The sequence below is a fragment of the Geotrypetes seraphini genome, chromosome 10 (assembly GCF_902459505.1).
Source record: "Geotrypetes seraphini chromosome 10, aGeoSer1.1, whole genome shotgun sequence".
Taxonomy (NCBI): Eukaryota; Metazoa; Chordata; class Amphibia; order Gymnophiona; family Dermophiidae; genus Geotrypetes; species Geotrypetes seraphini.
This window is the reverse complement of record NC_047093.1, coordinates 111337544-111354064: the sequence shown is the minus strand read 5'-3', so window position 1 is coordinate 111354064 and position 16521 is coordinate 111337544. Positions and strand designations below refer to the sequence as shown.

Genomic DNA, 16521 nt, shown 5'->3' with positions numbered 1-16521 from the left:
GAGAGGACTCAGGAGGTGGTTACGACCAGCGCGCTGCAGGACGAGGACCCAAGACGGTGGACAGAGGCCATCCTCCAGCAGTACACTTCAGTCTCCATGCAGACAGATGGAGAGGACATGCCGGGCGGAGACATTTTCCAGGAATTAAGGAACCTAAGGGAGGAGGTAAAACGCTTGAGGAGCATCTGTGAGGACGAGACCTTCATAGACGGAGTCATCCAGGAGCTATCCCTCATCATCGAGCAGACACAGGACATATCTACCCTAGAAACGCCTGAACCTTCAGCTGCAAAACCAACATTTGGGGTACAGGAAATGGCTGTGGACACCGATTCCTGGCAGCTGGTCACCTCCTCCACAGGTAAACTCAGGCGACCCCTCCTCATTTTCTCAAATTCTTCACCTTCTTCTCTTTCTCACCAACAGGGCAGCTTTACAACAACTCCTCATCTCACCCTGAAGAACAGATTCCAAATCCTACAGGAAAAGATTGCCGACGAGGAGGAGAATGAGGTCCAACCCACGGCTCCAGCCCCAGGGACAGCTGATCGACTCCCTCCACTGAGGTGAAGGGTAGTGGTCATTGGGGATTCCATGCTGAGGGGCACCGAGGGACCAATCTGCAGACCGGACATGCAGTCAAGGGAAGTTTGCTGCCTACCTGGAGCCAGAATCCGTGATGTCACCGCCTGTCTAGATAGACTCCTCAAGCTCCAGGACCACTTCCCTATGCTTCTCATCCACATCGGAACAAACGACACTGCCAAGAACACCTCGGAGAACATACCTAGGGACTTTGGAGCCCTGGGTGAGAAGCTGAAGCGTGCCAGAGCTCAGGTGGTCTTCTCCTCGATCCTCCCAGTCAGAGGCAAGGGAAGAGCCAGGGATGAGCGTATCCAGAGGACCAACGAGTGGCTACGCAGCTGGTGCAGGGAGATGAACTTCGGATTCCTAAACCACGGAGAGTCACTTCAGGGACTTCAGGGATCAGACGGACTCCATCTAACCAGCAGAGGTAAGAACGTCTTCGGACACCGATTGGCTCGACTGCTAAGCAGGGCTTTAAACTAGGTAAGTTGGGGGAGGGTACCAGTATAGTAAGTAACTATCCAGAGGAGGGGAGACACTACTCCAATTCCACACCCAAGGTATGTAGTCATCTTGCAAACAATTCTTTAGGTACCACATTAGTTCAGTTGGGAAACTCCCCTCGGGAGCCTAGCAAACACAGGGTATGGAAGGCTATGTATGTTAATGCACACAGTCTAGGCAACAAAATTCTGGAATTAGAGACTGAAATAATGTCTGCTGACCTGGATGTGGTAGCAATTTCTGAGACTTGGTTCACGGACTCTCATGGGTGGGATATGGCTATACCGGGTTACAACTTGCTTCGTCAAGACAGAGAGGGAAAGGTAGGGGGAGGGGTAGCACTATACACCAGAGAAGGCATCAAACTTACGAGAATCACAGATGTCAAGTACACCGGGGAATCCCTCTGGGTTAACCTAGCCAGAGGCAACGAAAAATCCCTATACCTTGGTGTAATATACAGACCTCCAAGACAGCTGGAAGACAAAGACACAGAATTAATCAAGGACATTGAGAATATCACTTTACGGGGGGATACGGTACTACTAGGGGACTTCAATATGCCCGATGCAGACTGGAGCACACTTTCAGCATCTACCAGCGGAAGTAAAAGGCTATTGTCCTCCATAAGGGGAGCACAACTCAAACAATTGGTGTTGGAGCCTACCAGGGCCCAGGCGATACTAGATCTGGTACTCACCAACGGAGGAAGTGTCTCGGAGGTATCAGTGGGCGACAAGCTAGCCTCCAGCGACCACAACATGATATGGTTCGACCTCAAGAAAGGGTTCACTAGATCTAACACTACAACAAAAGTTCTCAGCTTTCGAGGTACTGACTTTAAAGGCATGGGAGATTTTGTCCATCAAGCACTGCGTCACAAAGCAGTGACCATCGATGTGGAGGCTATGTGGTCAACCTTGAAATCAACCCTACACGCAGCAACAGACCGTTACATAAAATCCGGTAGTAAACGGCGAAGAAAAACCAGACCTCAATGGTTCACCTCAGAGATATCTGACCTCGTTAAAGACAAGAAACGAGCATTCATTCACTACAAATGCACGAAGGGTAAAGAGGCTAAAATAAAATATATGGCTAAGTCGTCAGCGGTCAAACTGGCAGTCAAAGAAGCCAAGCTCCGAGTAGAAGAAAACTTAGCGAATAACATTAAAAAGGGGGACAAATCTTTCTTCAGGTATATTAGTGATAGAAAAAGAAACACAGATGGAATAGTACGCCTCAGAAAACCTGACGGAAATTATGCAGAATCGAACATAGATAAAGCCGAACTACTAAATAAGTACTTCTGCTCAGTCTTCACCTGCGAGGCGCCAGGGTTAGGTCCAAAGTTAAAGGTGAAGCATAACTCATGAGACCCATTTTAGAACCACGAGTTTACACCCAGTGACGTATACGACGAACTATCGAAACTCAAGATGAACAAAGCCATGGGACCGGACAATCTGCATCCAAGGGTGCTCAGAGAGCTGTGTGACGTCCTGGCTGAACCGTTAGCCGTACTCTTCAATCTCTCTCTCAGTACGAGAAAAGTCCCATTGGACTGGAAAACAGCTAACGTCGTTCCTCTGCACAAAAAGGGTTGCAAGGCAGAAGCTGCAAATTACAGACCGGTGAGTCTCACTTCGATTGTGAGTAAGCTCATGGAAACACTAGTCAAACACAAACTAGACACGATCCTTGATGAGGAGAACCTACGCAACCCCACCAACACAGTTTCACCAAGGGTAGGTCATGCCAATCCAATCTTATCAGCTTCTTTGACTGGGTAACTAGGAGGCTGGACCTGGGAGAGTCCCTAGACGTAGTGTACTAGGACTTCAGCAAAGCTTTTGACAGCGTCCCCCACCGTAGATTACTGAGCAAGATGAAATCAATGGGATTAGGTGATACACTAACTGCATGGGTCAGCGACTGGCAAAGTGGGAGACTTCAGAGGGTGTTGGTTAACGGTACCCTCTCTGAAACGTCGAGGGTGACCAGTGGAGTGCCGCAGGGATCAGTCTTGGGCCCGATCCTTTTCAACATATTTCTAGGAGACATGACTCAGGGGCTTCAAGGTAAGATAGCATTATTCGCCGACGATGCCAAATTATGTAACACTGTGGGTGACACCGCAAGTGAAAATGATTTGTCCGACAGCATGAGGCAGGACCTGCTTTTACTGGAACATTGGTCCACAACCTGGCAGCTGGGCTTTAATGCGAAAAAATGCAAGGTCATGCACCTTGGTAACAATAATCCGTGTAAGACATACACACTGAATGGTGAAACCTTGTCCAGGACTACAGCAGAGCGGGATTTGGGGGTAATCATTAGTGGAGACATGAAATCAGCCAATCAAGTGGAGAAGGCTTCATCTAAGGCTAGACAAATGCTGGGATGTATCCGTAGAGGCTTTGTTAGCCGGAAGCCAGAGGTCATTATGCCGTTGTACAGAAGCATGGTGAGACCTCATCTGGAGTACTGTGTGCAATTCTGGAGGCCGCACTACCTTAAGGATGTGCTGAGAGTTGAGTCGGTTCAGCGAATGGCCACCAGGATGATCTTGGGGCTCAAGGATCTCTCGTATGAAGACAGGCTGCACAAGTTGCGGCTATACTCTCTCGAGGAATGTAGGGAGAGGGGAGATATGATAGAGACGTTTAAGTACATCACTGGTCGAATAGAGGTGGAAGACGACATTTTCCTTCTAAAAGGACCCTCGTCCACAAGGGGACATCCGTTGAAAATCAGGGGGGGGAAATTTCATGGGGATATCAGGAAGTACTTCTTCACTGAAAGAGTGGTGGACCATTGGAACGAGCTCCCGGAGCAGGTGATCATGGTCAGCAGCATACAAGATTTTAAGAATAAATGGGATGCCCATGTTGGATCCCTACGAGGGTAGCATAGAGGAGGGCAGCTTGGGGACGAGTGATAGAGTGTAGATTAGGGGAGGGTTGTTGGAGTGGGCAGACTTCATGGGCTATGGCCCTTTTCTGCCGTCATTTTCTATGTTTCTATATTGCGTGAGGAGACCCAGAAGCCCTGAGAAAAATTTATGACTATAAACATTGGGGGCATACAGATTGCAAAAAAGCAAATTATACCCCCATAACTCCCCCAGAAGAAGGACATAGCGGCCTTCCCTATCCTGGATAGTCTTATGGACATGAAAGGGTAGCTGGCTGTGAACCAATATGGCGACCCCCCGTTGCCTACTGTTATATGCAGAATAGCCCACTTCCCCAACCCAGTCTCTGCGCAGCTTCTCATGTTTGGAGGCAGTAAGGTGGGTTTCTTGGAGATATGCAATATCAACACAATGCTGCTTAAGCCATGTAAATATTTTCTTACGTTTTATAGGGGAATGGATACCATCCACATTGAAAGAGGCTACCTGAAGATTAACCATAGCTGCTAAGAGAAAAAAGCCACCAACACTCCCATAGAGTAATCCCATCCATACATACCGGAACCTGAGCCTCCCAGCTAGACTCAGCTCCTGAAAACAACACCACAATAGTAGGAACATATCCACCAACTCCTCCAGTCGCCCATGGAAAGGACAAGCGCCCCACCCCCACCCCCCCCATACACCCCACCACAATCAATCACAGCCACACCACACATAAACACCAACCCACCCCCCCAAACCCCCCCTCCCAGAAAGCCGTCCCCCAATCAGCCACCACCCCCATGTCATACAGACCCCCATACACCCAAGCCCTTACTCACCCCTCCCCTAGATGCAAAAAAGAAAATATAATAAGAAAATGTAAACCAGATACACAGCTGCCAAGGAGGGAATTACGTCCCCAGAGCCCCAGAAATAGAGGAAGAGAGACCATACCCAGAGACTAAAGCAGGACCACTCCCCCCGCAAGAACCAAGGTAGATGACTCTCAAAAAGGTACATCAGAAACCAGCAGCACACAAAACAACCGGAAAAAGACGAACAGAGAAAGGCCACCAAGCCCCTCATCCACCAGTGAAGAGAGGTCCAGCAGCATCAGTCCCATCCGCCACAGCAGAGTATAGAGGGGACAGAGAAAAACACAGTCCTAGAAAGAAGAAGAAGATGAAATCAAGAACCAGTATAAGGGTGGACTGTGCTATTTGCCAGGTAACTCTACCTCAAGGTCCCTCGCAGATGAGAAAGGGCTAACAAAGCCAGAGACACACAGCTGGAGCTAGAAAAGAACAGCACAGAAGAATGTAAGAGAGAAAAAGAAAACAAAGATACAAAACTAGACCCCCGCACAAAGTCCGAATCCACTACTCAGCCTTGCCCTGAAAGTGTGCGGGCTGAGCAAAGCTCCTCCAGCTGACAACCAGGAGCCGAAGGGAATAGTGGTCTCATCAATATCCCAATAAATCCACAGGAGCACCCCTGCAGCACTGGAAAGTGAAGAAAAGTCACAAGCAAGCCCAATCTCAGTCGGCGAAAACCGAAAGGGCGGAAGTCCCCCCAACATCACCCAGGCAGGGTGGATAGGAAAGCGCAGACTTCCTCCGGGGTGTTGAAATAAGCAGCCCTGTTATCATGGAACACCCAGATCCGTGCAGGATACTGCAGGGCAAAGCGGATCTGTCGCTGATGCAGCTGAGTGCAATAAGGCGCCATGGCGCGCCGTTTCTCAGATACTCGAGCAGAATAGTCCTGGAATATCAAGATCTTCTGGCCTTCATAGGAGAGATCACCCTTGGCCTTACAGCAGGTCAGCAGCCGGTGTTTATCTGCATAATTCAAAAGACGAGCTATAATTGGCCTGGGCCTGCGATCACCTTCGCGGCGAGCTCCCAGCCGGTGGGCCCTTTCCACCAGCAGAGGCACTCCTCCAGTATCCATATTCAATTCCTTCGGCAGCCAGGTCGACACCAACTCCCGCAGGTCCGCATCAAGGACCGATTCAGGGATCCCGATCAGACGGAGATTGTTGCGGCGGTTGAGGTTCTCCAGATCCTCGGCCCTGTCCTCCAAGCGCCCGCATTTCTCCTCCAGTGCGGAAGCCCTCGCCTCCAGGGCCCCGGTCCGGTCCTCCTGCGCTGACACCCGCTCCTCTGCCTGTTGAAGCCGAGTAGCCTGCCGCTCCAAAGTGTCCTTAATGCCATCCATCGAGGACTGCAAACGAGTCAGCTTGTCATCAAGGATGGCAGTCAGGTGCCGTTTTAATTCTTCCACCGCCTCTGAGTGCAGCGTGACCGTCGGGCCCGGGAGTGCTGTAGCGGGAGATGTTTGCGTCGCCATCTTGACAGGCGTGTTAGGGCCTCGCGGGAATTTTGTTGGACGGGACGCCCGAGTCGGCATACCTTAAAAACCGACCAAAAAAAGCAACAGCCGGCGTCCCCCGATCAGCCCGAACTGGAGAGGCCACCAGCAGCGCCCGAGCCCAGGAAATTCGGCGAAAAAGCTGCGATTAAAGCCTGATGAAGCGGGAGAGGTGAGCAAGCACGTCTGCTTAGCTTGAGCACATCACGTGACACCCCCCCCCCCCCCCCCCCCGCCAATTTTATTTGAATAGGTATTGTATCATAAGATGGAAAGTTTGTTGAATTTTTTGTGGAATAATAAACCTCCATGTATTAGTGTGAAAAAATTTAAATGTACCAAGGATTACGGAGGTGTTAATTTCCTGAGTTTTTATGAATATCATTTGGCCTTTATACTTCGTTAGAGTTCGAGGTGGATGATATCAGATTCAACAATATTGCTCGCTTGAATGCAACATGAGGAGGCACTGTTTAATCTACCGTTATGGCTACTTCCCTTTATGCCTATTAATGGAGATTTGGGTAAGAATCTGGTGCTGTTTGCATCTAAGTCAGCCTTTCATGAATTGGAAAAAAACTGTCAAGATTAAACGGAAGGATTCATCCTGGGCTTTCATGTGGAGCAATCCTATGCATAAGATTCAAGGATCACTAGTTTATATTGGGGGATTTAGAAAAATGCTGGTATTTGGCAGATTAGACAACTGAATACCTTTTTCTGATATTGTGGAAAAATATGGTATTCCAAAGCAACAACACAATAGGTGGATCCAGATGTTACATTGTATATAGTCAGTCCATCCTCAAATTAAGACCTTAGAAGGACAGATGGAGTGCGTTTCTCTTTGCATTTCTTCATGTGCTGCTGCTCAATGGTACAGTATAAGGCACCTTTGGGAACACAAGAATTTTGGGAATTTGATCTGAATATACATTTAGATGAGTTTCGATGGAAATTGGTTTGGAGATTAGTCACTACTTCATTACACTTGGCTTCTTTTTACTACATAAGGCTTTTAGGACCCTGGTTAAAGTGTCAAAGATAGATACCTCCTGTGGAAAGTTCTGCATGCAAAGACAGGATTGGAACATTAGAACATATGTTGTTTGAATATCCTTATGTGTCTGATTATTTGGAATAAGATCTGGTCAACAATTTCAGATTTGCTTCCTATATCAGAGCCATTAAAATAGAAACATGAGGGCAGATAAAGGCCAAATGGCTCATCTCTTTCTCTCTCTGAGAGATCCCACGTGCCTATCCCAGGCCCTCTTTAATTCAGACACAGTCTCTGTTTCCACCACCTCTTCCAGGAGGCTATTCCACGCATCTACCACCCTTTCCATAAAAAAGTATTTCCTCAGATTACTCCAGAGTTTCCTTTCAAATGAAAGAGACTTGACTCATGCATATTTATATTATGTAGGTATTTAAACGACTCTATCATATCTCCCCTCTCTCGCCTTTCCTCCAAAGATTGAGATCTTTAAATCTTACCTATACGCCTTATCACGAAGACCACACATCATTTTAGTAGCCTTTCTCTGGACCGACTCCATCCTTTTTATATCTTTTTTAAGGTGCGGCCTCCAGAATTGTACACAATATTCTAAATGAGGTCTTATACAGAGGCATCAATGCCTCCTTTTTCCTACTGGCCATACCTCTTCATATGCAATCTAGCATCCTTCTAGCTTTCACCGTCACTTTTTCAACCTGTTTGACTACCTTAAGATCATCACATACAATCATACCCAAACCCCGCTCTTCTGTTGTGCACATAAGTTCTTCACCCCCTAAACTGTACTGTTTTTGCAGCCCAGATGACCTTGCATTTCTTAGCAATAGAAACATAGGAACATGACGGCAGATAAAGGCCAAATGGCCCATCTAGTCTGGGGGGTTTGGGTTTACGGTCTTCATTAAGCTCCTCTGTGACAAAATTGTTGCTTAACTTAATAATGATTACCATTAAAACAATTTTAATTAATTGGAAGGATCTTACTAAATTGGAATATAATACATGGTGGAATACTTTATGTTTATACTAGTCTTTAAGCCCGTTACATTAACGGGTGCTAGAATAGATGTGTCTGTCTGTCTGTGTTTCTTTATTTCTCTCTCCTTGGCCGCTGTCTGTATCCTTCTGTCCCCCCCTCCCCCACCCGAGCAAAGCTGTCTGCCCCCAGCACCCACCTCCCCCCCCAAATGTCTCTCCATGGCCCTCTTCTGTCTTCCCCCCCCAGAGCAAAGCTGTCTGTCCCCAGCACCCCTCCCCCCAAAGCAGCCCCCTTTCCCTATCTCTCCATGGCCCCTTCTGTCTCCCCCCAGCACACCCCTCCCCCCCTAACCCTCTCCCTGTCGCTCCATGGCCCCTTCTGTCTTCCCCCCAGAGCAAAGCTGTTTGCGGGCAGCTCCTTGACCAATCCGCGCTTACAACGGCCCCACACTCGCGGTCTGGCTGGCTCCCCCACCAAAGCCCTTCGCAGCGGCAGCCCCTCCCCCTCAAGACACATTTCAAATCTGACATATTGTAATCACAAAACAGAAAATAAAATTATTTTTCTTACCTTTTGTTGTCTGGTCATTATTCATATCATGTAGGGGTCCCAGGCTATGGTTGGCTTTTGATAACTCGCTTGCCAGGGCTCCTTCTTTCTTCTTCCCTCCCTCCATCCCGGCAGCTGAAGATAGGCACCTCCCCCCAGTGGTCTGAGACAGGAGCGAGCATGCACAATGCGCAGATAGTGAGTTAGGAGAGGGTCTGAGGGCAAAGAGGGGCTCAACAGCGCACAACCACCTTTCCTTCCCTCCCTCCATCAGGTGCAGTGAATCCACCAATGTTAAAAGGAGCCGCGTCGAAATCGGAGGCCTGCCACTGCCGTAGCACTTTCCCCTCTGCCTTGGTCCTGCCCCTTCTCTGACATATGGGACCGCGGCAGAGGGAACGTTACGGTGGCGGCAGGACTCCAATTTCAAAGCAGCTCCTTTTAACATAGGCGGAGCTGAACTGTACCTGATGGAGGAAGGGAAGGAACGGCAGAAATTGTTTTGCGGGTAAGTACACAGGGCCGGATGCAAGAGGAGCCGCCACCGCGAAAAACCCCAGCAAGGGAGCCAGGCGACAGAGAGGGCAGGGGGTGCTAGCGGCCGGCAGCTGCCGCTCCGCAGGTGGAGAGCAGGGAAGGCCAGACCATAAGCCGCGCATGCGCACTTCCTAGCTACAGCTCACGGAAAACGGACGCACGCATAGGAAGTGCGCATGCGCAGCTTACCGTTTTATTATATTAAATAGCAAATATGAAAAAATATATGCGATTAAGCGCAGTAGTTTGAGACAGTTTAATAAGATATGGAATTGTTTACTTAAATTCATAGATTGAATGTTATTGTATTTAATTTGTATTGTATTGTATGTTATGACACCCTTTGACTTTATTTATTGTATTACATTGTTTTCAATAAAATCTTATTGGAAGGACGTATGTCAAGTCTCACTGGGGGTGGGTGGGGGTGGGGGTGGGGGGGTGGTGTTGGTCATTGCATTGATGAGTCTGATTTTCTCGAACAACAAATTGATTTGAATTGATTTCTGAATTGGTGAATCGATTCAAATCGGCAAAATGGGCAGCACTATTGATTAATGAATTCTTACCATGATGTTGCATATAGAACAAAGACACTGGCAGCTCGAGAGATGGCACTACGTGCTTCTTTGGAAATATTTACACCCTCAGGAAGCTGAAACAGAAAAGGAGATAAAGTGCAGTTTAACAGTCAGTGCTTGTGAAACCTTGGAAAATAAATAAATACCACTACCTCCATCATCCATATGTGTATTTTATCCATACTGTATGTTACAGTGGTGTTTTGGTTTCATTCATCTTTGGTTTTATTTGTTTGGTTGTGGTGGTATATTACAATGGTTTTCAGTTTATCATTATTATTTTTAAATTTTTTTATATACTATTCTATTCCGATTTTAATTTAAAGTGGCGCTATGTTATAATGTTTTTTTACTAGTTTTTATCTGTCTATATGCACGCTCTTTATACACTGGATATGTATGTTTATGATATGTTTTATATATTTGTCTTATATTTGTTATGTATGTTAATAATTTATGCCTTGATTTTAATTTTGGTTTTAGCTTATTGGTTTTCCCCTGAGGAAGACATTCCAGATTGCCAAAACTAGGATCCTAGTCAGGACCTATAGCTTTTAAGATTGGTTCCTAAGTCAAGCAAGTATATTGGGACTATTTTATGCGAATAAATGTAACTGTTGGTTGACATTAAACATCTCACTTGCCTTTTTTGTCTGCTTGTATATACTGAGGCAAGGTTTCTTCTCCTCTCTGTTTGGTATTTTATCCATATGTCATAAAAAAGTGACCCTCTTCAAAGATCCCTTCTTTCCCCTGGATGTATGGGAAGCAGCTACATTTAGATATAAGACATAACAAAGGTTTCTGAGTTTAGGTTTTAACTTATAAATACTAATAAATCACCACTGATGCAAAAATTAAAACAAATGTTTAAACACAAATACTAGAAAAGACTACTTCCCCTAGTACTCTCTCAAGCCTCTCTGGCTTGTCTTTTATCACTTGACTAAATCCATATTGGTTTTGACTCATTAATCCATATTTATGTATATGTTCTACAATTTTGTTCTTCATCACTGACATCAGGCTCACTAGTTTATAATTTTCTAGGATCACCAAATCATATTAATTTACCATCTGGACAAATCATTTAGACACTAGAAAGGATCTGGGTGTCATCATAGACAATAAGATGAAACCTTCTGCCTAATGTGCGGCAGCAGCCAAAAAAACAAACAGGATGCTAGGAATTATTAAAAAAGGGATGGTTAACAAGACTAAGAATGTTATAATGCCCCTGTATCACTCCATGGTGCGACCTCACCTGGAGTGCTGCATTCAATTCTGATCTTCTTATCTCAAGAAAGATATAGTAGCACTAGAAAAGGTTCAAAGAAGAGTGACCAAGATGATAAAAGGGATGGAACTCCTCTCACATGAGGAAAGGCTAAAAAGATTAAGGCTCTACAGCTTGGAAAGAGATGGCTGAGGGGAGATATGATTGAAGTCTACAAAATCCTGAGTGGAGTAAAATGGGTACAAGCAGTTTTTCACACCATCAAAAATTACAAAGACTAGGGGACACTCGATGAAGTTACAGGGAAATACTTCTAAAACCAATAGGAGGAAATTTTTTTTCACTCAGAGAATAGTTAAGCTCTGGAACGCATTGCCAGAGGTTGTGGTAAGAGCGGATAGTGTAGCTGGTTTTAAGAAAGGTATGGACAATTTCCTGGAGGAAAAGTCCATAATCTGTTATTGAGAAAGACATGGGGGAAGCCACTGCTTGCCCTGGATCAGTAACATGGAATATTGCTACTCCTTGGATTTTAGCCAGGTATAAGTGACCTGGATTGGCCACTGTGAGAAGAGGCTACTGGGCTTGATGGATCATTGGTCTGACCCAATAAAGCTATTCTTATGTTCTTATGTTAGAAGGAATATGCAGAAATGTTAGGAATGATTAAGAAGGGGATCATGATCAGAGAAGGTTATAATCTTTATCTGTTTTATTCATTTTGAAAATAATAATCAAGCATTACACTTGTTAAGGAAATACAAACAAGAAATTTTTACAAAGAAAATTAGTTACATAAGAAACAATACAACTTCTTCTTAGATCCCAAATATAACCATAGGAGGAGAGTCCACTATTTGAGACTTAAAACTCAAACAGCAAGAAACAATAACAATAAAAGCTTTAATGGAAATATTCTTCTCATATTTATAACACCATTTAGTCCCTGATGATCTTTTTCATGTCTAGAAAGCTTCTAAGATGTTCCGGAACAAAAAAGGTATATTTCGTCCCCAAGTATTTTATGAGGCATTCTATGAGGAAAGTGGTTCCAAGATCTTTCACTTCTTGCCTCATTACTAGAAACAATTTTCTCCTTTCTTGTGTCTCTTTATTAACATCGGGATAAATCCAAATACACTGTCCCATAAAAGGAGCTTGAGGCTTACGAAAATAAATCTTCAATACAGCATTAAGATCTTGCTGAAACACAAATGAAAGGAGCAAGGTAGCTCTTTCCTCAATTTTTGTAGTAGATGTTTCCAAGATTTCTGAAATATTTCCCAATTCAAATGGCTGAGGTAAAAGTCCTTGATTTATTGCAGATGTTTCGCTCCCTAATTTCTTTATAGGACCAGGTAAATAATAAATCTTATTCAAGGGAGGAGTAAGTTTGGGAGCAAAACCCAAAATTTGGACAAAATAATTCTTAAACAATTCAACAGAGGAAATTTCATAGTTGACTGACCTGCCTATGTATCATCTGATTAGGAATGATATCACAATCACCACAAAGAAAACATTTCTGGCTCACCAAGTTAATGCACCTTAGCTAGTCCAGTACCTTTTTTTCAAACTGGACTAGCTAAATACTCCTTGAGTGGTAGCAGTTTTGATATAAGATAGTGCATTGCGATTCTTGACTAGAATGTTCTACGAATGAAGTGACATTACGAATTGTTTGCAGATAGATGGATTGTTATAAGCACTATGAATGACTTTGAGGAATTTATGAACTATTTATGAATTATTAGAATATATATGAATGTTTCATAGGATGTTTTTACATTTCTGCTTTTTGATCTCACTATTTTCATGAATTTTTGCAAAAGAACTTTATGCATTTACAGGTTATTTGTATGATACTATTAACTTATTTATTAAGATTCATAGTTGGTTTATGTGACATTATTAACTTATTTATTAAGATATTTTGAGGGGGTTTTTCATCTTAGAGTGTATTTCTTATTAATTTTTGCACTCACCTGCACTTTGCACTTTATTATATTCACAAGACAGATTCTTGGAAGCCTATATAGTTTTAAGTTATGTTTTCCTAGGTGTGACTGTTTGACTTTGATTTTTTTTTAGCACTTTATTCATTTGCGTGATTTGCACATTTAGGACCAGGTGATGTATAAGGCAGTGCTTATTTAGACTTTTGTCTGGTGCTGGTCACCCATGAGTTGCTGCCTGAGCTCAGAAATCCCTCATTTACATTCCGAGAGGTCCATTAACATTTTCAATTGGTTTATATTTCTATTTTTCCAAGGCCAAACAGTCCCCCTGGAGATTTATCCAGTTTAGCCAATTATAGATTCACTTGTATCTTGGACGTATTGGCAACTGTTAAGTCCATAGGGTTATATTCTTTTATAAGAAGGTCCATCGGAGAAGTGTTTTCCCTTTTAGGACACCTATTCTGTGTTAATGCTTATTTTGAGACTTTAATTTTTTTGATTATCTTTAACCTTTTCATTCCTATATCTGCCACAACTTTCCATTTCATAGGACCATTAGCAGCTATAGTAACTTGCAATTTTGATGTTTGTCTAACCTTTTTCATCTTTCCAGGAACAAATCTAGGTGAAAATTATATATATTGCTAGCTACTTAGGTGTCTTTATTAGATAAAAGCTCGGGCAGAACTGATTTCTTCTTTTGGACTCCCATTCTGTTACTGCTTGTGATGATTCTCCATTAACTTTCTCTCCCCTGATATCAGCCACAATTCTCTCTATTCCACAGGGTCATTAGCAGGTCTGAGAATTAGTGATGATAATAATTGGTTCCAGGAGTGTTGGCTGAAAAAACCTCCATGCTGTTTGAAACTTTGGTGCCAGCAAAATGGATGCAAGTAACATGAATATGTGGATCCTATAGCAGTGCTTTTCCTCATAGAGCTAAAGGTAAATCTTTTTAGAGTCATAATTGTTAGGTATCTTTATTATAAAAAAAAGAACAGGTTTTTTTTTTTGCTTCTGTTCATTCTAGCTGTTATTGAGACTGCTGCTTTTTATTTTTGCCACATATGTCTTCACTTTTCCTTCCTTTTTTCCTGATTTCAGGTTCCCAGAGTGGCCTTGTGTTTCCCTGAGGCCAGAGCTCAAGTACCAAAACAGAAAGAATAGGTGAGAATTATCTACTGCAACTTTTCTTTGCCCTTGTGATGAATTATCGACATTTTCACAATACTAACATGTTTCACACTTTTTTTTTCCTTCAGAAGGGGGAACTTATAGAAGCTTTCCTGAGAAAACAGTCAATTGGTGAGTTTTTTACAAAGGTGCGCTAAATCCACACATGCGCTAACTACTAACGCTTGCATTTGATAACATGCACACGTTAAGTTTTACTGCGCGTTGAAGTGGCACCGTTTAGGCGCCGTTAGTGTGTGCTAAAGGTTAACGTGTGCATGTTATCCTATGCACGTATTAGTAGTTAGAGCATGCGTGGATTTAGCGCACCTTTGTAAAAGACAGGCTAAAAAACGCACCATTCAACTCTTAATTTGTCTCAATCCATCTTCCTTTTTCTTCAGCCTGCCTTCTCAGATTCTGGGACCTTAACAATTCTACCACAGTAACAACTTGGACCTAGGAGTGGCTTACTATGCATACCTGTCATCCATCTCATCAAACTGCTGTTGCCTGATATTACACTTGCATGCTGCTTTCCTGGACTGTGCAATAAAAATCTTATACCATTTTTCACCTTGTGCTTATTTATATTAAGTAGCAGCTGGGCATTAGTATTTACTTAATAAGTACCACTTCAGCTACTTGGTCACATTGACCTTTGTCTTATCTAGTGGTCTATGAGGCCCAGGCTGCAAAGGGGGGTGGCAAACAGGGTAGCTGGCATGTCTCCTGCCTCACAGCCTGCAACCAGCATAATATTTGAGAACATAAGATTAGATGAGAGGTGGAGAGGGTGAACCAGGTGCCTTAACTTGGTGGATTATTTCAGTCAGTTTCCTACCCTGACAGCTTGAGATATGCTGAACCGCAGCCCATTTGGCATGCTTCGGGCACTCTGTTACTGAGCCGTAAGCACGCTGATACTACTGCCCAAAGGACACCTAAACAGCACAGTATAATCCACTTACAATTGCTATGATTTTATGACTGATTCTGTAGCACAGCGGTTAGAATGAAGGTTGGGGTGTGAGCCTGGTCTGGGTTCGACTCCCTCATGTCTTTCAGCTGACAAAATACTCATCTTAATAAAAATGACAAGCTATAGACCAATTACATCTAATTTTCATCTCAAACAGCACAACATTAGCAATACTAGAAAACTATCTATTCCAAAAGTTGAGTTTGCATTTGATAAAAACAGCAGTATTTTAATCCACATCACATTTATTGAACCCGACTTGAGATTCTGGCTTTTGGGACAATGAAAGCAGTGCTTTAAGCCATTGAGCTACAAGTCTTTTGTCTCAGCTAACTGTGAGATGATAGCTAAGCAGATTTTACCTTAGCAGATCACTAAGCTATGATATGACAGAAGAGTGAGAGAAACTGGAGTGGAAGATGCTGTAGCTCAATGAGTAAAAGCGCTGTACTGATCTTCCAGAGGTTGTGAGTTCAACTCCCAGCCTGTCTTTTACTTGTGGCATTCTACTTTGCAGGTGCACTTTGATGATGTCACAATGAGGTCATCATTGTACAGCTGCATACCTTCATTTGCAATGAACTAGAAGCCACATTCAGGTCTGTTCTGTGTTTTATTCTGTTTTTAAGCTTGGCTAATTGAAGTTATGGGCTTTCTGTTTGCTTTGAAGAATGAGCTGATTATAGCAATGTTTCATGACAAAGAGAGTGTTATTTAGAGCAAGGAATCGCTTCTAAAAACCTCTCTCAAATAACGTCGTGGGATGCCCAGAGAAAGCTGATTGGATGACCTAAATAGCATATATCATGATAAAGCCTTTTTGGAGCTTAAACCACGTCTATTGGAAGCCTATACGAAGCTCAAAGTCCTATGCTTTACACTTATAGAAGCTAATGATGCCATTGCTATACAAGTTTCTGTGTAGCACAGGAGTGAATCTTCCCCCCCCTTCCATGCTGATGTTCCCAGACCAACTCCCACTGAAACTAATATATTATAAATATCCTTTTTAAACATGGTATACTGTGTTTTTATTATCCTTTTAATGATGATATACTTTGGGTTAATTATGTTAAAGCTTCCAGTCCTGAAATAATAAGAAATCAATCCTGAAATAATAAGAAATCA

The 16521-nt window shown here is 43.6% G+C and overlaps 1 protein-coding gene across 3 annotated transcripts in view; it reads right to left on the bottom strand.

Annotated features, from left to right (window-relative positions):
- POLE3 (DNA polymerase epsilon 3, accessory subunit) overlaps window positions 1-10809 on the bottom strand; it is a 63528-nt gene extending 52719 nt beyond the window's left edge. For all 3 annotated transcript variants that reach the window (XM_033960938.1, XM_033960937.1, XM_033960936.1), the window contains exons 1-2: window positions 10682-10809; window positions 10026-10111 (exon numbers count right to left, since the gene is read on the bottom strand). In XM_033960938.1, coding sequence (XP_033816829.1) covers window positions 10026-10111; window positions 10682-10747 — 152 coding nt within the window. In that variant the 5' untranslated portion in view covers window positions 10748-10809. The remainder of the gene's footprint in view (window positions 1-10025; window positions 10112-10681) is intronic.
- Between the last annotated feature and the right edge of the window lie 5712 nt (window positions 10810-16521).